A 23,527-nucleotide genomic window follows, 5' to 3' on the forward strand; every position below is an offset into this window, starting at 1 on the left:
GAGCCTCTTGGTTACATAAAAAATTACTTTACGAGAAAAAAAATATGCATAAGCAATTTTTTTCACTACTCATTTTTAATATTAAACATTGATGACATTTATACGGATATTAAAAAAAATAGTTTTACAAAGTTTTTTATACTTCTATGAAAGATATGTTCCCCATTAACTTCAATAAAAATACATTTTAATTCTTATAGTTATTTAAACCTTAAAAATAAAATTTTAAAAAAACTCTTTTTATATTTTATTTTCAAACATAAAAATTTCCTTATCAAGCACTTTAAGAAATGGAAAATTAATACAAAACATATTGTAATTTTAAATTTAACAAAATTATCATATTTTTACAAATTAATAAAATGTTGAATTCCAAGCGTAACAGAGGGGAAATCACACAAGTATTTTGTTCTAAAAAATATATTAAATATATTTGAAAACAAAAATTCTACTAGAATATGATATTTTAGGGTGCAATGTTTAATTAATTGGCATAAATAATAAGAGATCCTCATAATTAAATTGCAAGTTAATTAAAAGTACTTGTAACAGAGGGGACAAATAATATCCCACATTTTTGGCATGCACTGTTATTTATGCTAAATTCTGTGATTTAGACCACCCTAAACATTATCAGGATTTTTTTTAAAAATTATCACATTTCAAGTTAAAATAAATTATTAATTGACTTTTAAAATTTCAAACACATTTTTTTAAGTCCAAATAATGCATCGTTACATAGAGGACATTATATGTAACAAATTTGACAAAAAGTAAAAGGGGAATATCACTGTTAAAAGTGACTCTTCGGTTATTTAAAGTTGGAGTTGACAGCACTGCTATATTGAAACCCGTGCTACATCTTTGTAGTTATATTTTAAAGCTTTTACTTTACCAGACCATGTTAAAAACAGTGCATTGTTTATTTCTTTCTTTGTTCAATTATTTGGGCAACAAAATTAACTACCCTAGTTTCTCCTTGAACTTTTTGCACTTGCAAAACTATCTATTGCAACATCAAAAGAATCCCAGTGTTTTAAATGGTGACTGGTGCATGTTAAATATATAAGATCACAAAGTCCTCCAAGTTCCAAAACAAATCAATACCTTTGGGGGGTACTGATAGAGGAGTTCCCTTGTCTTTTGGATTGGGTTCAAGATTACAAGGCTACAGAGTTGAACATTGGAAGCCGTAAACTCAAATTTGGATCGGCTGTTCAACGCCGGTAATAAAACAAAGTCAATTGAACGATTGTAGCAAGTAACTATGTTTAGTAGTTCTATGTAATTATTAGGCAAACAACGATGATTTTAATAGTGAATTCATATTTTCGTTACATGCACTCATTATATGGTGTTTTGCCTACTCATTAAATATAGATAGGTCGTAGCACAGCAAACTTAAATTTGCCAATTTTTAAGTTTGGATGCATCTGCTTTGAAACTTGATATGGTTCCATCAAGGTAAACATTTGGCTTTGTGGACTTTATATCCATTTTATTTGACAGTCATGCACTCAGCTCTACCATAAATCTGGTTAGAAAGCCTACCAGATGAGTAGAAATTTATTAAAAGTTTTTTTTTGTTTCGTTTCATCAGATACTCTGTTACTATAGGCTATTTCCTTTGTTTTTTTTTAAAAGGTTCCAAAATATGCGAACAGTAAAAAAAATTTTTTTTTTTTTTTTTTTTTTTTTGGAGATGCAGGTAATGCACGATTGGCTTTTTTAATAGTTTTCCCCAATGTTTAAGGAATATTATAAATAGAATATCCTTCCTGAATTTCCACTGCTTGTATTAGTGCCTTTTTATTTTCCCTTTGTCTTATTTTTTTTCAATTTAACTATTTCTCTGGTAAGGTTTTTTTTTTCAAAATACTTCTGTTATCATAAATTTTTGTTTTATATTCTTAATCTTTCTTCTGACAATATCGGTCCTTTTTTAACATTCTATTCTATATTCCCTCATTCTTTCTGTTGCTGTTTTCTCTCATTTTGACTACTGACTTAAAAAACTTTTAACTATAAACTAAACTCACTATCAAATAAAAATGGCACAGCTTTGTCTAAAAATTGTGTTCTAATAGTGGAGGAACTAGTTTAAACTAGTTTAATCAGGATGCATTAGCACTTGTTTACATTTCTAGAGTTCCTTTTTAATAGTCAACCAATAAATTTTGTGTAACTGAGGGGACATTTAGTTTCGTCCACTCTGTTACATCCCTTCTATTATATAGGAAACTTTAAAATGTTAAAAAAAATTTTCTTCACAAATATAACATAACAGGATTTTACTAATAGACTTTACTGTAAAAAACAAATATTAAGTTGTTTTAAGTTTTTTGTGTCATGAATAAAGTAAACTTTAAAGAATAATTGTAACAGAGCAGACAGTATATATTTGAGATAATTTTTGACTTAAAAAAAAGGAAAAAAACCTTTTTGAAATCACTGCATAATTAGACTCAGGAAGAATATATTTTACAATATAAATCAAACTACATGTAAAATAGTAATATTTTTAATAACTTATTCTTCTTTAAAATAGACAGTTTATTTTGGTAGAATAAATTAAGATTATGAATGCTCTCTATTTATGATAAATTTTACTATAATCATGCATAACTTCAAAAAAAAACTTCTGAATTCATAAATTACTACAAATTTCCTTTAAAATGATACCAAATACAAGGATAGTGCGTAAATTTTAAAAATTCACTACTGGTTTCAGTTGGCATGGAATTCAACAAATGCATTTAACATCAAACATCATTCATTTAAAGCATGCACATTTATATGTAAAACATGTACAAATTATTTATTACATATGCTCTTCTTATAGAAATTTTTTTTTAGATTTTTTTAATAGACATTTTCACAATGTTGCTAAAAACAAAGAGACGCATCACACACACTAAAATGGCACTTAAAATCAAGAAGACCCTCTAATAATAGAGGAAAAGAAATACTTTGTTACGTAATTGTAAAAGCAACCAGTTTAAATGTTATTTGTAATAAATTTATATAAACAGATAACTTTCAAGATTATGCATAATAACTATTAATGTATTGTTGCACTTATGCCAATTCAAATCCATGCAAAGCTATAATAAGCTTTCTTCTTATACATAATGTGATATGAATATTCTTTAACTTTTTTTTTGTTCCCAAAAGATTTAATTTAAATTAATAACTTTATAATACATTATTGTTATTATAGAAAACCAAACTTTTTTTCGTTTTTAAAATGAATGTTAAATGCCTTTATTTTCCCTTTTTTTTTCAAGAAATGAGCAATTTTTGAAATACTTAAAATAAAATTAATTTAAATACTGTGTCAATATTTGTGGCGTTTAATATTCTTCTAATTAATTTATAAAATGCAATTTTTAGTAATCTAATGTTAGCCTATAAGAAATAAATTAATAAAAAAATTTTAAAAAAAATTAAAATGCATGCTTTTTAACAAAGAAATTTCAAAATAAAAAAGGAAATTAATAGAAAATTTGAGAAACATCTCAATAAAAAGGAAATTCAGAAGAAGAAAAAAAACTCCAATTCTTTGGCAATTGTAGCAGGCTTTAAAGTTTATGAAAATATTATGAACACAGTTGCTAGAGAAAATAATTTTACATAGTTTGTGGAAGTTTATTTATGAACTATGTTTGACGGTGCACATGTATCAAAATAATTTTCCTTTCTTTAGTCTTTTGCTATTTTAGATCTTCATATTAATTTCAAATTTGAATGCAAATTGCATCTCATTTTTTCAACTGTTTAAATACAATTGTATGTTATATGAAATTTCAGAATATAAACCATGTCTCAGATTAATATTTTTATTTCATTACAAAGGATTTATTTTTTTTCTTATTTCATTTTAAGAACATTTAAGGTATGTTTCTCTTGGGCATTTTTTATTAGAGAATTACTTTTAAAAATACAGAAATAATTTGATAATTTTTCTAAACCTTAAAATGAGTATGACACTGGATTTTGAAAAAACATTCGAAACAAATAATGTTAGTATCAAACCATGATATGAGTCAAAAACAAACTAAGAAAAATTCAAGAAATTTTCTTTAGCAAAATCATACTGCCTATGTTCAGATATTGACAATTTTCTGTCAGAAATTCGGCTATCATTATAATGAAAAATTATTATTTACAAACTGCTTATATACATTCTATACTTTCCCCTCAAAAAATGTTTACTATCTCAAGAGAAAAAAGAGTGGGAGTGAAAGATTGACTATACGAGGACTTACAATAACTCAGATATATATACCAGAATCAGAGACATATCCAAACAAAGGCTAGGGGAAGGGTGATTTCATAATGTTAAAAACTTTGAGTGAGGACAGTAAAATAAAAATGAGGTAAATATTGATGATTTTTTTCATCTTCCTCTTTGATGTGTTGGATATGTTTCAAAGGTTACTTTTTCTAAAACATTTTGAAACATTCCGTGTGGACGATTATAACCAAATGCGACAATTTAGTGCAATTGCCACACAAACATGAAAGTTATAAAATTAATTGCAATAAAATTTAAAAATCCGTAGTTTTTTGAAAATTGAAAATTGGATACCTGAAACACCTATGCTATATGAAATGATTTTAAAAAATTATAATTATTGAAAAATTATAGAATATGTACAGTAATAAAGTGTTTCCTTCTATTGTTTAAAGTTCTTACTTTGTAAACATAAAAATCAACAAAATGCAAAAACATTTTCAGAGATTTTACATAATCATGATAAAATAACTAGTTTCTGATAAATAGTGCAAAGAAAATCGTGAAAATCGTGCCTTTTTGGTAATTTAGGACGACAATCAACGCAGCGAAGAAACAAAAATCTCATTTTGAAACATAGAAAATTAAGCACTTTTGACAGCTTTTAAGAAGCGTTTATTAAAAATAAGCAATTTTTAAAAACTCTACGCATCCTGTTTATTTTCTTATTTACTTACAATTGAAACTTTACACAAGCTATTGACTGAGTCCACACAGGCAGAAAAGGTAAAAATTCGAACCATACATCAAAAAGTAGGACAGTTTAAGAAAGTTAAAAAAAAAAAATTCTGACAACTAAATTCCTTTATATAATATTTCATTGTTATCTTGCAAAAATTACAGATTTAATACATGTCATGATCTGGTAGATCCTTTAAATTCAAACAAGGTGACATATAAAGTGTAATCAGGGGTCTGTCTGGTTTTTTAATGAGGTACCCATTTTGTGAAAATTTAGACATAATTTGTGAAACTTAAAAATTATAATAAAAGCTCAACACAAAAATATTGTAAAATGCGAAAATATTTTCAAAAATTTTCCCTTCAAATAAAAATCCTTTATGACTAAATTTCAGTATATTTTTCCCCATTTAAAAAATATAATTTTGCTATTGTAATATTGTGGGCTTAAAACTGCATCCAATTTCAAAATTCCATAAAAATCATTGTCCATACTTGAATTTCAACTTGAATTTAATAAAAACATGCATTTAACGCTACTATCACTAAAAGTCTTTTTCATTATGAGACATTTTCGACTAGGTCATACAAAAAAAAATTTAACGGAGAAAAAAAAATTTTAGGATAAATTAGAACTGTTAGAATAAATTCACAATAGTGTTTAAGATAATGTTCGAATGTTTACAATAATTTTGAATTTTGACTTTCTGCAAAGTTTACAAAGGGAGACCCTCGTTGTTTAATTTTAAAAAACTCAGCTAAAAAAAGAGAAAAGAAGCTTGCTTTGAAATGGCGTCAGCGGCCGGTTAGGTTTATAATATTGCAGTACCTGACCAAACACGTGCCACCTTTTCCTAAAAGACATCTGGCAAAAAAGCTCCATCTTTTCCCTAGATTGCAACGAGAACGGGATTCGCACGAGAACTTGTTTTATTAAAAGTATTTTGTGAAACTACTGTTTTCCTAAAGTTGAATTTGGGAAGTTACCGCTAGTGGTAGTAAATATACCCTGGACAGACCCCTGGTAATAGTAAAACAAATCAAAATGCAGTAAACTACCAATTTCTATGGTCTGGTTCTAGATGAAAATCCTATTCAGGAAATTTTATGTAGGTTATCAAGAAATATTTGGTACTTGAAGTAAATTTAAATTGATGAATTTAGAAAAATGGCCCGAAGAGCCTGGTTATAAACCCCACAGGACCGTCCAACAAGCAATCAAAAAGGGGAGTATCTTGAGTGCATTAGGAAAGTTAAGGAATCCATGTGTATTGGCTATTAACCGATCAAATTTAATGACAAGACTCTTTTTCTCAGCCTTACTCATTCAAATGTGTTGGTAGAAAAAAAAGTGTGAGAAATAATAACGAATTTTAATGAAATCAAAACATCAGCAACCATATAACGGTTTTAAAAAGTTATAGAAAGTAATAATTTACCAAACGTAATAATATGTAATAATAATTATTTGTAAACGTAATAATTTGAAAGTAATAATTTGAATTCGAAATTCACAGATCGTAATAACATCATCTAAAAAGGTAAGCAGCACAGAAAAATAAAAAAAATTCGAAAAGCTCATGTATATTTACAAAAAAATCGAAATAAAAAATACTGACTGCTAAAACCGAATGTTTCTCATTAAGAAATTTCTACAAAAAATATCTCCATTTTTCACAAAAATACATTTCCCCCCGCAAAACTCGGCCTCAAAAAATTAAATCTGGATCAACCATTGTATACATAACTTTTCTTTTACGTTTTCATGTGCAGTGGCAATGTTATTGATGTACTGAAAATTGCATTCAAAAAACTGAAAACTGATAATTTGACTGAAGAAACCTTCATTTCCATATTTGATCTAAAAAATCTGTTATAATAAATAATGTGCGTAAAAAATCGATTAAAGTAAAATTGTTTTAATATAAAACATAAATCTGAGAAAATGAAAAAATAGTTTACAGTCATTAGTATGTGGCGTTGCGGTCTGAAATGCAAAGTCCGAACTCAGGGCCGTAACTACGCCGGGGCAGCCGGGGCACCGCCCCGGGGCCCCGACGGTCAAGGGGGCCCCATATGAAGAGACCACATCATGTTTTTTTTCCCTTCAAAATAAAGCACTCTAATTATATATATGTAGGAAAGAAATTGTGTTAAGATAGAGTTGATGAAAATTTTCTTTTTTGTAATTGCGTACCTACTATAACATAAAGGGAAGGGTAAAAAACGGTAAAACACCTTTTCACAAATTATTTCCCTTTCTTAAAAGAACTAACACGCTTTACAGAGAAGGGGAAAGGCCTCAGCTGCATGTAGTTGATTGCGTCAGACCCAGTGGCAGAGGGCCCCTCTAAAATTTAGATGATGGGGCAAACGATGAGTTTCGCCTCTCCCAAAATTTAGACACTCACAAAAATAAAATCAAGTAAAATCAGTAATTTAAAATTTTTTTTTCAATTTTGAAGCTATTTTTGAAATAGAAAACTTTATATTCCTATAACATTTACGTGCCTTGCCTCTTCTGATATTTAGTTATTCGCCAAGGCGAAGTCTAGTAAAATAGGTAATTTTAGAGGGAAAGAAAAGCTATTCTTTTTCAGCTTTGAAGAGATATACATCAAGTTATTCTGTTATGGGCGATTAATATCTTTTTTGACGTTTGGAAAAGTAAAGTAAAAGTAGAAAAAGTATTTTATTTCCAATTTTTACTCTATTTTCTTCCGAAATAGCAATGAGGGGGCGAACATAGTGTTCCGCCCCTTCTGAAATTTCAAAGTGCTCAAAAATAATAAAAATTGGTAACTAAAAAAAAAAAAATTTCATCTTTGAATCTATTTTCCAAATAAAAGTGAGGGGGCGAAAAATTTGCTTCTCATCTTCTGAAATTTAGACATTAATAGAATAAAATCAAGTAAAGTTGAAAATTTTAGAAGAAAAAAAAATTTTGTTTCATAACTTCGACGATATTTTCCAAACAGAAAACTTCATTTTCCTCTTAAATTATAGTAAGGGGATAGAAAACTTTAATTTCTTCTGATATAAAGTAAGGAGGGCTAAAATTTTTCTGTATTTTCAGAAATGTTGACATTTGAAAAAATAAAGTCCAGTAAAATTGTTTAAAAAAAAAAAAAAAAAAAAAAAAAACCTTGAAGCTATTTTTCAAAAAGAAAATTTTGTTTTCTTCTTAAAGTGAGGGGGTGAAGAATATACTTCACCCCTTCTGAATTTCAGACATTCGCAAGAATAAAGTCGAGTAAAATTTATATTTAACTCTTATTTTCGACTTTAAAACTATTTTCCAAATCGAAAACTTTAGCCTCCCCTTCTGAAAATTTGACATTCGCTACAATAAAGTAAAGCAGAATTGAGAATTTCAGAAAAAGAAACTACTTTTTTTCCCAGTTTAATAGCTATTTTTCAAATTAAAATAGAAATCCCCCCACCTCCAAGAAAAATGCTTCGTTTTCGTTTCAATTTTTTTCTGCATATTACAACTTTTAATTTATTAAAAAAATTTAAAACAAAAACACGAAAAGAGAAGAGGAGCACATCATAAAAAAACATAACAAGTGTTTAGAAAACTAAAATAAGCACCACTGCTTTGCATCCTGGAAAATGCATTCTACACTGAGACTAATAGATATATTTGAAAGCATCTTATGACTGTGGGTGATATGAAGGTGCTAAAACCTTCTTACCATCCACAGAGTTGACCCACAGTTATCTGACTCCTCAAAAGATAGCCCTTTTACACCATGGGAAAATGACTTTTCCTTCTTTAAATTTCCTTAGTGATTTTTATGACCCTGGGCTCTTTTGTGCTCTTATAAAATGTCCTATATTTACAGTACCATCTATATGTCCCTCAAGTTGTCTTAAACTAGCAATTATCTAGATGTTCTAGGAAAACAGATGTAAGCTTTTAAGGAATCCAAGGGGATGACTCTTGTTAACATTTACTTAGGTCATTTTGTCAAGAGATTTTTTCTGGGACAAACGTAAAACGTTGCAGTTAAATTCCAGTTTTTAACTCATTTAATTGCGTCATTTAAATTAACCATTTTTAATTCAGATATAAATTTTCTGTTACCTTTTGTTTTGTTTAAATTTTGAAATTAAAATTTAACTTTAATTAAGAGTTTTTAAAATTATTTGCAACTTAATTTTTTCAAACATAAATCGTGATATCAATAATTCCCATTCTTAATAAATTTTTTCCTTGGAAAACAAGAAAACCAAATGTAAATTTATTTGTAAGGAGGTAAGTAAATGTTTGCATTAACTCATTTAATGCATTTAAATTTTATATTTATATACTGTTAGAATTCTTTTATAAGAATGGTAACATAAAAATTGCTTTTTTTATGTTCGTATATAAAATTTTATTTGTATAGTACTTTAATTGATAATTTTACTGTTTATTGTGTGCATGGATTTTGTTCTTATTTTATATTTTTGAAATTATTAAGACCTTTAAATTTCTTAAATTGGAACTTCGAATTTTTAGGGTTTTTAACAACTTTGTTTCCATTAAAAAATTTAATGCAATCTTTATTTTATATTAAAAAAATCATATTTAATTTAATAAAAAAACGCATTTAATTTAATAAAAAAGCTATGAACATTAGCTTAGAAATCCGTAGCAGTTAAAATTTATTGCCATGACAAACCATTAAGAAGAATTTTTTTTTTAATTAGCAAATACGCTTTGGCTTTTTCTCATTTTTTTTCATAAAAAAAAAAAAAGAAACTATTACTCTTTGTCATAATTTTGCCACATATCGTAGGTTCAAAACTAAAACGACACTTCTGCACTATCTTCTCATTTTATTTGAATGAGAAGTGAGTGCAGAAGTGTCGTTTTAGTTTTGAACCAGCGATATGATTACATGGCGTCATGAATACATAGACCAAATATTCAAGAACGAATTCTTTTCAAAATGAAGCTATATTTTCTAAGGACCTGTCCATATTGGAGAAAAAAAACAACTTTGTTTTTTGTTAATCGATGTATATAATAGAGAAAAAATTTCTGTATATTTTTTCAATTAGGACTTCTTAAAATGTGGATATATGTGCCGATAGTGGATATATGTGCCCTTCAGTTTCCATAACGCGATCAAAAACTTTTAGATTTGAAACTAAAAAATAATTTTAATTATTATAATGATTTTGTCTTGAAAAGACCTTCCTAACGGTATAGTAACCGGATTCAACAGGTTTATAAAATTGGTATTTTATGATTAGCATTATATTTAGAGGAAAAGGAGGCTACTGTGGACATGGGGTACAAGAGGAGACAACATGAATAGCTTTCCCCTCCCCAGTCATATTTTCTAGGTGAGATGCCGTAAATTGGTAACATTTACGTGCAGTGAACCAAAAACGTACCACCTAGAATAACTTTTGATTTAATGATCGGATCTTCACGTTCTAGGGCTCCATCTTAATAATTCGAGGGTGTGACTTCAAATATGCAAATTAATTAGTGCACGATATTTTATTTTAAGTTACGCAATGAGACACAAAAACATATTTTCCAGTTCAACAGATTTGATTTTCTAACCCCCGTAATATAGGAGGTAGCTGTAATCTGGGAAATATGGTCCCAATAGTTGGGTCGGGTGAGCTATCCAAAGTTTGGATCCCCAAATGTTAAGGGAATTGAAAAATTTTTGCACACTATTATAAAATTCTTTTATCTAAAGATAATTCCATGTAAAAAATAACTTTTAGTAAATATTTATTATTTAATAATAGTCTGATGTTGTTGATCATTTACGTCGCACTAGTGCTACACAATAGGCTATTGGCGACGGTCTGGGAAACATCCCTTGAGGTTTGATCCTCTGCAGAGGGGATGGCACCCCCGCTTCGGTAGCCCGGCGACCTGCACGCGAAGTCGAGCACTTTATGGTAGAACAGTTTAACGAGGACCAATACTGCACACCCTCGGTCCCTACGCAGACTGATCCAAGTGGTCGCACACCCGCGCACTGACAGCAGCCAGTGATGCTTGACTTCGGTGATCTGCTGGAAACCGTGTTTTAACGATCAGTCCACTACGGGACAATAATAGTCTGAAAACTTTTGAATCGTAAGGCATATTTTCCTTTTGTATCATTTTAAAGTATCTAATTCCACATGGAAAATACAAAATTTGAGCGAAATTGGTTGATTAGTTCTTGAGAAATTGAATTTTATAAGTACGACTTTTTTAAAATTTAATTTCTCAGGATTAATCGATTTCGCTGAAATTTTGTATTTCGCCATGTGGAAAACTTACAATGTTTTTTAACCAATTTTATGCGAACAAATAACTTGTTTTCATAAACATATTTGCTAACATAATACATAAATAGCTAAAGTGACGATTAGAGATGGAGTATCTCGATATCGCACGCAAAATATCATAACTGCATGAGTATTGTTTTTTGTAAATCAAAGTGTGAAATATATCTACACATTTGTGCCTGTTAATAACCTGTTTTGTTACACTTCACTTTAATTGTTATTTATTCCATTTTCCACTATTAGTGTAAATTTTTTTAAAAAAAAAACTGTACTTTGTTAGAGATTCACTTACCACAGTTAAAAATTTCAAATTATGTTGCCCTTCATTTAATAGTCTGTAACTTAATGAAAACTGATATTAAGGTATAAGTCATTATTTCTAAATCTTAAATTTTTTGCCTTGGAAATGATAACTTACTCACTTAATATAAAGTTTAAAATTTTGGTCAACTGGATGCCCCACTTGAAACCTGTACAGTACAGAACAAAAATAGAAGGTTTTGTTTTCCTTCTTTCTAATAAACCCATATATAAATAAATAAAAACATTTATAAGTTTATACATCATTTAACACGTTTTTTCTACAATCCTTGGTTTTTGTCAGCTTTTTAGGTAAAAGGAGAAACAGTTTCGGAAATATCTCTGGAATGTAGGCAAAATTTACGAACTTTCGACCTTCTGATTAATACACAATTCGAATTGTGAACAAAAAATCAAATATTTACCAACAGAAGCATTTAATGTTAACATCTAGTTGGTTCATAGAAGAATATTTTTCTTTTCAATAAAATATGCTATAAAAGGTTAAAATGAAATTCAGAAAATTAGCATCAATGCAACAATTGTAACAATTTTGCTATTAACGATTCAAGAAAATAGTGATTGGTTGGCTTTGCCGAGAAAAAATAAATCATTGGAAGAGAAGAAAAAAGCTTTCAGAAAAAGAGTGCAAGATAAAATCTATTATTAAATTATAACCAATTATTTTTTGGAAAGTTAAAAAAACACTAAAACATTTTGTTAAAAGAAAAAAAAAATACCCCCAAAGCATTGGAACAAACAGGAACAGTAAATAAATTCCGCCTAGGGAGCGCAAATATACTAAATCCATCTTCCACCTCTATTACAATTCCTAAACTGCTTAGTCCTATAATCTCCAAAGGTTTCGCCAATTATTTAGCACCATGGGAGAGTTTCATATGGCATTCTAGTTTAGCAGGGTAATAATGGAAAGAATTTTAATGCAAGCAAAGTATTACTAAGTTGATGTTATTTCAACTGTTTGACGATAAATTTCAGTCTAAATAAAGTGGATATAACATATGGCAAAGAAATTCAAATTAAGAAAAAAATGCTAACGTTTCCTTAAAATTCCCCGATTTTTCTAGGTTTTAATCCAAATTTCACTGACTTTTCCAGTATAAAAATAATTCCCTGATAATTCCAGGTTTTCCAGGTGAGTGGCCACCCTGAAAACGTTGAAACTATGTCAGTGAAATAAACTTTTGTTAATTCTGCTGTTAAAAAATTTTAACGAAACCGAACTTTAACTAATTTTAAGTTTAAATTTCACCCCCAAGCGCTAGCCCACTGGTTGAATTTGTTAGCCTAAAAAAAAATTACAGCTCTACCTTTGTTAAATAAAAGAAAAGGCAAACTAACTTTTGTCAGTCCTTTAGTTTCCTTTGTCTCGAACGTCATCAACGGTAGAAACATTTAATTTAGATCACTAAACCATTAAAGTCATGGCCAAAACAAGTTATAGCAAATTTTACCCTATAAACAACAAGTGCGAAATAGAGTACGGCTTTCAGGAGAACTCCTCCAGACATCAGCCTCGTATCATGGTGGGTACTATAGCCAAAGAATATGCTTACCATCGACGCAGACTTTTAGTCTGGAGGAGTTCTCCTCAAATCCACACAATAGATATATCACAAAATAAATAAATTCGTTAGCAAGCCAACCAAGAAAGAGTAATGTACAAACAATTTTTAGCTTGCTTTTGACTTAGAAAGTGTAGTGATTCATCCTAATGATAGTGTACTGTAGGAATCGTAATTTCAATTTAACTTCATAAAATTTATAGTCTGAATTTTTTATCTTTCAAATTTTGCGCATTCATGGTTATAGACGAAGACTGTTCAGAATTTTTCTTTGTGTCTCAAGTTCACGGAGTTTATTCAAACTCTCTTTAGCACATGCTGAAAACTACAAATTAGAAATTAGTCTACAAACGTTACATTTTGTGTCAGAAAATATTTAGCTATCCACAGAATTAACACAGAAAATATTTGTGTTAATTCTCCCATTAATACAAAAGAAGTTACAACTAAAATGCAAATTATTACTCAGGAGTCACAAATCAGAATTCCAAGCGTTAGCCCATTGTAATAATTCTCATCCCAACAAAAAGTCGAGGCACCTTCTCCCCCCATTGTCAGAAAAAATAAATCTCAAATCGTTATATTTAAATAGCCCAAACATTTCTGAAGCACATAATTAAAATTCTTACCAAAACTATGATGCAACACAAAAGACTTTTCCATAAATCTTCCTCTTCATATAGACATCTCCTGCAAAATCCAAACAAAGGAGTGAGTTATAAGCATTTTAAAAGGAACAATTGAAAATAATACTGTTTAATTTCCAACACTATTAATGTATATGTGAATAATACATTTCAGTTTTATTTACTTAAATAAAAAACTGAACAACTTTGTTTAATGAATTCATACTTCCCATTCTTCTGTCTACCAAAATTAGCCCGCTAAGCAAAATTATAACTACTGAATTTTTTTTTATAAAATGTTATTCTCCTTGATAATTTTTTAATTGATTCTGTACTAATTTTATCCTTACTACTTATATCTGATAAATGAAGGTGTCAAACATTTCAAGGAATAAATTATATAAAAAAGTTTAAAATTAATGCATTTTACCTTAGCTGCTAAGTTTATGACTTTAACATCAGATAGAAAAGATTAGATTGCGGCCTCCTAATTATTATCTAATATAGCTAACTATTTCCTTGAACCACGTTATTTTGAAAAGAAATTGCAATTTTTATTTACATTATTTAAAATTCAAGCTAAAATTTGTTTATTTTCCTAATATGGCCTAAAAGGAATTTAAAGAACTAGAAAGTCCTAGATACTTCAATTTTTTTAAATATTCTGGAATATGGTCTTTTTTTTTTCGAAAACCGATTAAGTTCAATTTCTGAATTTGAACACATCGTTTTTTGAAAAACAACCTCTTGTGCTCTTTTAGTTAAAAATTTATAGCCTTATAGTTCGGAACAATAATCCACGAAATTAATGAGTAATGTTTATGCGTGTTAATTAGTTAATATAACACTGTACTGTATGAAAAACTTTATATCAAAACTAGTAAACACTTTGAAAAAAAGAACTTAAATTCTTTTTTTTATTTTTAAAGAGAGTTGAAATTTTTTGTTTTGATAAGTGGCTGGCAAGGAACGTAATAAATGAATTACAAAGATCTGATCTATTAAGTATTTTTTTTCTCATGTTAGCTTTTACACATTACCAACTTTTTACTCTTACAAAGTATAGTTTTATACTTAATTATTACTCACAGCTCCAGTTATTCATATCGTGTTTTAATATGTTACTATTAAAGGAAAAAATTAAAAAGAAATTGCATAATAGGTATATTTAAAGGCAATATGTAAGATATAGTTGAAATGCCATGATGGTTTAGGGTATAGAGCGCTTGCCTTTCAATGAGGTGAAAATGGTGCGAGTTCCTGTGATGACTGGTCGATTCGAAATCCGCACCCAGCATGCATCGACCCTAGTGCTGGCAAAAAATATCCTCTGTGGCAGAAGGATCATCGGTTAGAGTACCCTTGCCGTCAGATTAACCGTGGAAGGTTTTCATGGTTTTCCTCTCAGTGTAATGCAAATGCGTGTTAGTTCTATTAAAAAAAGTCCTCCATAAAGGCAAATTTCTTCCAATACTTTATTGTCGCGTGTGTTCTAGTTGAGGTTCAAAACTAAAAGGCTACGTAGTTGAACGTTGGTAATCGCAAATCCAAAATCGGGTCTGCTGTTCTACGACTGTTATAAAATACCTTCCCTACCGATACCATTTATGACCCAAATACTACAAATTTGTATTTTACCTTTAAACGTTAGCCCGCGATAATTGGCAAAATAACAAAATAGGTTATAGATAAATTTTGACACATAAAACACAATATTTTACCATTAAACATCAGCTCATTTTATTTTCTAGCCGGCCTTGAACATTGAATCCGTAGCCAATGTCAGCTCCAATATGCGGTCAAGCATTGGGGCAAACTAGCCTTCTGGAAGGACTTTTTAATGGAACTAACCCACATTTGTGTTATATGGAGTAGGAAACCACGAAAACATCCTACGATCAGCCCGGAAGCAAGGGTAAAACATTGGCTCATTGTAGGAAGTCGTTAGTTTATAAAAATGAAGGAACATTTAGTATCTTTCATAAGCATTGCTTATTACCTTCCTCCCCATTCGTCAGAAAAAATAAACTTAGAAGCTTTCATTATATTTGCGAAAACCTGAAATTTCATGCAGCATGAAATTAAAATTTTTACTAAAACTATGATGTATTGTATAACAAAATGCAGATCAATTTTATGACCTAACTTAACCTCATGATAAAAACAATCTATTTTGCAAAATGCATGGGAAACAATTAGATTTCATATGAAATTATTATTATTTCAAAAGGTTTTTTAGATTATAAATAAATTTAAATTAATAAATTATAATATTAATAAATAAATTTAAAAAAAATATTAATAAAGTTTGAATCTTTTCCTTACAAATCAGTCAACATTGATAGGAAAAAACCCGGTATACTTTACGAAATATAAACTTCAAGATAATTGCTGCATAATGTGCGAAATATTTTACACATAAGGAATTTAAGGGATTTTTTTATAGTAATCAAAATAGAACTGCAATATTTTACAGTTATGATTGACATTAAACATACTTTAAATACTATGTATTATGTTTATACATGATTTTGAATATTTAAAGGCATTTAATTCAAAGACAGTTGAAGGAATTTTTTAATTAATTTAAAAAGAGAATCCTCATCCCTATTATACTTCATTATGTTATACTTATTTAATTTTCAAGTAAGCCATAATCTGTGCAAAAATTTTATTTAAATAGGGATTTTTTTCAGGAAACTTGCTCAATTCTAGGAAATTTTTCAAAGATGTACAAAAACCATTAGAATATTAAATAAACCAGTAGACCAGGAGAAACTGACAAAATCCAGTAGAGTTGGCAGCTATGTTTTTATTTCTATGAAATCAATTTTCTATTTTTTTAAAATTGTTTTTAGAATTGTTCAAAGAGTAGAAAAAAATTACTATTCAATTAGAACTTGATAGGATTAGTTTTTGGTAGTTAAGGGAAAAAAACTTATTTCAAAGAATAAGTTTTTTTCCCGAAGTTTTTAAGTTTGTTTAAGAATAACATTACGTAAACTCTTAAAAACCATAGTTTTTACAACTCAACCGTTAGACTGTAATAGACTATGAAATTGTAATATTTAGCACCACTGCATACAATTTGCCAAAAGTAAGAAATCCCCGAGTCATTCATCAAGACCATGTGGCGGTGACTATGGTAACGAGGTATAACTATTTTAAGTAGGGCTGTGAGGTCACTGTATAAGACAGATGATGGCTCTGATCTATTGTGTTAACTCTATAGTGAAGTGAAACTACTCTCCCTAAAATGCACTATTCTTGTTTCCATAGCAGCAGATGGCCTCAGACTTTGTGGTGGGGGGAGTTCTTATCGTGGACAAATTATATATAGCATGCAGATCTAGTAAAAACATTGAGAATTAAATAAAACTTACCAACTAAAGTATCATTGGGTAAGCTGATGCAGGCATATGCTGCACCAGGAGCACTGTACTGTAATTTTGAGCAAGGAGAGTAACAGACCACTTTAAAACCTTCACTGGGGTCAACCTGAACATAAACGTTCTCCAACACTTGATCTAACAAAGTGTTCGTACAGTCAAACTGAAACAAGAGTGCTTTTCTTAAAGAGTTTTTCAATTATTTTATTACTACATGCAGGAAAATATATTTTGTAGAAAAATTGCATTAATAGATCATTATAACATGCAATATTTTAATATTATGGGATGAATAATTCTGAGAAAACTAAACGGAAAAAATAATTTTGAATTTTTTTTCTTTTTGTTTTATAATTGAAATGAAAGAGAAGCATATTTTGTAGTGATTCTACTAGATTTTATAAGCTATAAAATCAGGAAACTTTGAATTTTTTAGGAAAAACAGATCCTCATTTAAAACAATATGTCAATAGATTTAAAATAATAACGTTCTGTGGATCAGCGAATAGAAAAGCAATGATCGTCTGATAATTAGGACTGGGTCATAAATCGCAAACTATCAATTTAACGGATACATCGCCATGGTTATATAGTTGCTGTAGTTTCTTGCAAGCATCTGAATGCTGATTTAAGCCGCCGACATAAGAGGATTGTGATTTAGCGATATAACATACGAGGATCTTTGCAACTAGCTACGAAGATGTTGATTTTATATTGAAAAGAAAACTAAGCTGACTTCGTGATGTTGAATGGCAAAGACCGAATTGCATCAGAAGTCGCGACTTTCTGCGAGGATCTGCTTTGAAATGTAGAACACAATGCATAGTTTTTTGATGCACCCTCTTTCTTTGGGCTTTTACATTTGGGCATTACAAACATACTCTTGAAAAAAAATTTTGATAACTAGAGCTGTTAGGCAAGAAAACAAATATCATTAAAAGGAAGAGTTAAAATAAACAATGCATACGATAAGCAGAACGAATTTTAAATACTTTTAGCTTATAAAGTTACTCACAAGTTTTTATGCAGAAGATTAAAGCTGATATCAGAATTACAAAAAGAAGAAAACTGTAAACTTCTATGCTAGGAATAATTATAGTAAGTTACTATGCGTGATGATACCTTAAATTAATAAAATTAATTTTATTTCGTATTGAATATAGTGAATAAAAAATAAAAAGGCAGAAAAAAGAACGGTGATTTTTAAAAAAAAAATAAAGTTATTATCTAATAAATAATTCAAAATAATAATTATAATAAATGATTCTCTAAAATAAATAATTCAAAAAATATTTAAATCGTTGATTTTAAATGTTTATTTCAACCAATCCACACTTCATATCTCCCTCCCTTATCACAATTTCAAGATAAGGGCACTTATTTTATTTCAGTAGAACAACATTTCAACCTTCCCTCATCTTTCGTTTCCTCCGATGTATTGTCTTGTTTTGATGATCACGTTCGGGTCACCAATGTGGGGATAGTAGTTATCGACAATGTCAACCTTCATCTGTGAAAAGGTACCCCAACGTAGAATCTAGTTATCATGTCTTATAAACTAGTGAATTGGAATTGTGTTTTGGTAGTGATAGATACACTACAGTACTCCCCATCAGAATTATAGTTATGATAGAATTCATAGTTGATTCATTGCTGTTTTGTGTGAAGCCGCTGCTGCACTTTTAAGTGCTGATAGTGAGAGCTGTATTAAGTTCACGGTTGTGGTCGCTCCTGTGCTGCCAGCGGCAGTCAAGTGTATACAGGCCGATGCTGTGCGTGATAGAGGCTGAGTAGCAACAGCATTAGAAACTGGATAATGTCACAGTCACAAGTCAACTGTTCACTGTGGACAATTCATCGAAGTAGGCGTGTTTAGATCAAAGTGGTAGTTTCTGTCAATGAAGACGTGTTCACATCTTGTCCGAAGGTCATCAATGTGGGGAGAGGAGTTATTAACAATGTCAACCTTCATTTATGGAAAGATACCCCAACATAAAATAGAGTTAACATGTCTTATATACTAGTGAATTGGAATTTTGTTTATGTAGTGATAGTTACACTACAGTCTCATAACAAATGATATTCTTATTACAGTAAAAGGTCCGGCGGAGACAGTTTTTGAAACTTTACATCTATCGTTCACAAATCCCTGTGGCAGAATTTTTTGAGGGTTTTCTGCCACATACCTCTCCAGTGCTAATATCTTTCTGCTGTGTACTTTAAGTAATAACCAATACATATGTTACTAATTTAAAGTGTGCGCATGTTTCTAATTATAAATACAAATGCTACTAATTTCATGTTACTAAATTGCAGAAGCGTCAACTTACTTTACAACAAAAACTTTTAGGATAAAATAAAATAATTTATCAAATTGAATATGTAATATTATTTTAATATAATATCATAGGCAATATTCCCGCATTTTGTAAGATGGAAACACACAAATTATTTCTTTTTTTGTATTTGTATATCATCTCATTAAAAAAAAATAGAAAATTGTGATATCCATAGCTAAAACTACCACCAAAAAAAAAAATCAACAGCGAAATCACGCAAATCGGACTTTTTAAGAAGAGGTTACTAAATACGGCATTCCATTTTGAGATTCAGTAGTTGTAATAAAAAATATCATATTAAAAATATTGGATTTTTAAAAACTGTTTGAAAATCAATAGCAATAAATGCATATAAAATAGAATTCAGCAGAAAAGGAAACTGAATTTTTTACTTCATTATTTATTATTTTTCATTGTTCGCAAATGAAAATAGAAAAATCATAAGCATTTTTTCCTCACTCAGATGCATGAGAAAAGCATCTTCTGAATATAATTCTGAAGGAAAAATAAAATCTTTCAAAATTTCTGCAGAAAAGAAAACTAAAACATTTTTACTTCCCAAAGGAAAACTCTTCTTGCAAGAATTCGGTATTGGTCTGCGACAATGCCGCCACGATTCTGCCATGGTGTCAAAAATTATACCAATAGTTAAAAACTAATAATTTCGCGAAAATGCCTCAAACATCACATTTGATGTTTATGCATCAATTGATAAAACTTGTAGTATTGCAGAAACTGATGAAGTACAGATTTAATACCATTGCGAACAATGAATATTTGCAATTGTTTAAAACAATGAGGATTTTTTTGTATTATTCTGTATCAATGAAAAACAATGAATGGTCCCAGGAAAAATGATTGATTCAAATGCAAAAAAGATTTCTTACCTGCAACTCAATGTGGTTAGTGAATGTGTGTTTAATGCATCTAACAACAAACTCAGTCTCAGATTCAGTGAGTTCAATAGGAAGAGAAGATTTAAAGAATGGACTCAAGTTCAATGAAGAGAGCTCTGGAACTGCCGACAATTGATCTGAAAAAATCAAACTAAAAATATCAGAGATGTCACAGCTTTTGTTTTAAAGAGAACTTACTTAACTTTACAATAAAATAAAAGCTTTAGCGACAATCAGTTTTAAACTTTAATAAATGTGCACTTATTTCTTAAAGGGCAGGTAAGTCCTTTTTTATTATCAATCAAAATATTTATTTGTGAGTATTTGAATGAATTGAAAAATATTAGCTAAGGTTAATAGATTTGGATGCTTTTTCTTCCATTGGGGTGCACAATCTTCGGCACGCCGACTGCTTATGTGCAGCCTGCGAAAGCTTTTGAACACAATCATATCTGCCAACATTGGCAAAATAAAATAACGGAGATTTTACCAGCTACATTTTTTTATGCTATGAGAAAAGTTTTGAGACATTATGCATAGTCATGTAAGTCAAAAAGGGAAATTCGAAATAATATAAGCACTTACATTTTGTGAAGTAAAAAATATGTATATAAATATTAATATTTAATATATTTTAAACCATTATTTATAACTACTTAAACTATTTTATAATCATCGTTGAACAGCCGATCCAATTTTTGGGTTTACGACTACTAATGTTCAACTCCGTAGCTTTGTAATTTTGAACCCAATTCAGAAGACAAGGGAACTCCTGGATCAAGTATTGAGAGAAATTTGCCTTCGTGGGGGACTTTTTGATGGAACTAACCCGCACTTGCGTTACATGGAGAAGAAGACCACGAGAACCTCCCACGGATAGCCTGACGGCAAGGGGACTCTAACCCATGATCCGTCTACCATGGAGAATATTTCACATTAGCACTGTGGTCGGTGCAAGCCGGATGCGGAATTCGTATCGACCAGCCATTGCCGGGATCGAACCCCGGTTCACCTCATTGAAGGCGAACGCTCTATTTCTCGATCAATTTTTGTTGTTATTGTATGAAATTCTGCGTGGTTTAAAGAAAATGTTTGCGCAATTTTATTGTATCCCTGGTTTACATAAATTACTGTTGTTATTCGATTTAATTTATCTTGAAATATTTATTTTTAGGTGGTGTAGAGGCCGCAATAGGTGGTGGTGAGTAAATTTCAAATTTTGTAAGTGATGGTAACCAAGTGAAAGTATTTCTTGAACTCAAAAATATATTTCAAATTCTTAAAATGATTTTCATGTTCTAATTTATAACATTAAATGGAAATATAAATATTTTAAGAACACTTTAGAAATGAAACTTCTTATACGACAGATATTGAATGTTGGAAAAATGAAGTTCTTAAAAATTTAATTATTAAAATTCATTTTATTATTTAGATGGTGGTGCAGGAGTTATCGTGAGCAAAAGCAAGAAAATTTGAAACGTTAAGAATTACACACAGAATGTTCCATATGACCACCCTTAATAAACATTTTTCGACACCATGTCAAAAATAGAGTGATAAAAACATTCATAATAATAAATTATTTAAATTTTATCACACTGAAAATAAATGGACTCTAAATTACGAGTTGAAAATGAACTAAATGAGCAATAAAATATAGAACTTATGAAGTATTGGAGTCTACTAAATAATTTAGTCCTTATTCTCTGTTACTCAGAACTTATTTAAAAATTAAAAAGTATAAACATTAATAAAATTTTATTAGTAGATCTGACAAGAGATTTTTTTAACTTTCAAAGCTGCAAATAAGAAGTGTCTAGTTTTATGCAAAATAGTTACACTAAGATGACAGGTCCAAGCCAGATATTTAAAAATAGTTAATTTCGAAACAATTGATTAAACTTATGCAAATAAAAACCCTCCCTTATTTCAATATTATGTTAATAATGTATCTTAAAAATTAATTGTACTAAAATGGTAAAATGACTTAAATTTAGTTGTTGTTAAAGTTAATTTTCACTTTTAGGTCACTTTTGTCCCTTAAAAGATATAATGGACCAATCATAGAAGAGAAAAAATTAAATTATGATCATTCTTAATAAAAGAAAGAGTTTGAAATTTCATGAAATATTTGTATACTTAATATGATAAATAATCATGCAAATTATAAATAAATTAAATAAAATAAAATAAATCCTTTTAGGATAAAAAATATTTCAAACGGTTATATAATGTGCAATTTTTTCAGTACTGTATCAGTATTGCATAGATTGTAAAAATTTTTTATATGTACTATCTTAATATTTATAAATCAAAAAGGATATATTTATGCTTATAATCTGAAGGGTTAATTGCTGAATATTTTAACATTGCCAAATTTTATTTTGAAAGAAATTATCTTAAGAAATAATAAAAAAGAAAATACTTAGAGGTAACACTTTTCTATGTCTCAATTAACATATTTATTGACTTCATTGAATATATGTAAAAAGTATGTCGAAATATATTTTATGTTGGTCGATAGTGTGCAGATTAATTTATTAAAAATTAAAATACTATTCCATAAATTATGGTTTGCCGAATGTCACATTATCTAAAAAATCGCTTATACACAAAAATATTAAGACTGATAAATCATATTTACCATAAAAATGTCCAAAATCCTTGTGTGCTGAAAAATAAAACATAATGATGCTATTTTTTTTAATGAAATAACACACTAATAATATTAAAAATAAAATAAAATACACAAAAAGATTTGATAATATCAAACACTAAACAAAGTTTTTCCTACAGTGACAATTTTTTTAAATGATAAAAACTATCGTAACTGATCAAATATACCTAATTAAAATGCATATCCAACAGCTTTTTTCAAGATGACGACTAGCATGTTTAATTATTTAATTGCAACAAAACATGGGAAGTTTGGTTTTTATTTTTAATAATTATTATGAGGAGGAAAACAAACTTTTAATTTTTTTTGTAATGATAAAACTTCACTGTATTTTTACTTAGTATTGATAATAGTTTATTTTTTTAAAAATAAAAATAAAAAATATAAAGGAGGACCAATACCTTCACCCTCGGTCCCTAAGCAGGCTGATCAAAGTTGT

The 23,527-nt window shown here is 29.1% G+C and overlaps 1 protein-coding gene across 1 annotated transcript; it reads right to left on the reverse strand.

The window, feature by feature from the left end:
• Window positions 1–13,785: 13,785 nt before the first annotated feature.
• On the reverse strand, window positions 13,786–23,098 carry LOC107457123 (coatomer subunit gamma-2-like). The gene is made up of 4 exons (XM_087162352.1): window positions 23,056–23,098; window positions 20,400–20,545; window positions 17,168–17,336; window positions 13,786–13,848 (listed from the first exon to the last, which is right to left on the reverse strand). Exons 1-4 carry the CDS (start codon window positions 23,096–23,098, stop codon window positions 13,793–13,795), a joined length of 414 nt encoding a protein of 137 aa, XP_087018478.1. The 3' UTR covers window positions 13,786–13,792.
• Window positions 23,099–23,527: the final 429 nt, after the last annotated feature.

This window comes from Parasteatoda tepidariorum, chromosome 4 (genome assembly GCF_982258835.1).
Source record: "Parasteatoda tepidariorum strain Cologne lab strain chromosome 4, Ptep-v5.0, whole genome shotgun sequence".
Taxonomy (NCBI): Eukaryota; Metazoa; Arthropoda; class Arachnida; order Araneae; family Theridiidae; genus Parasteatoda; species Parasteatoda tepidariorum.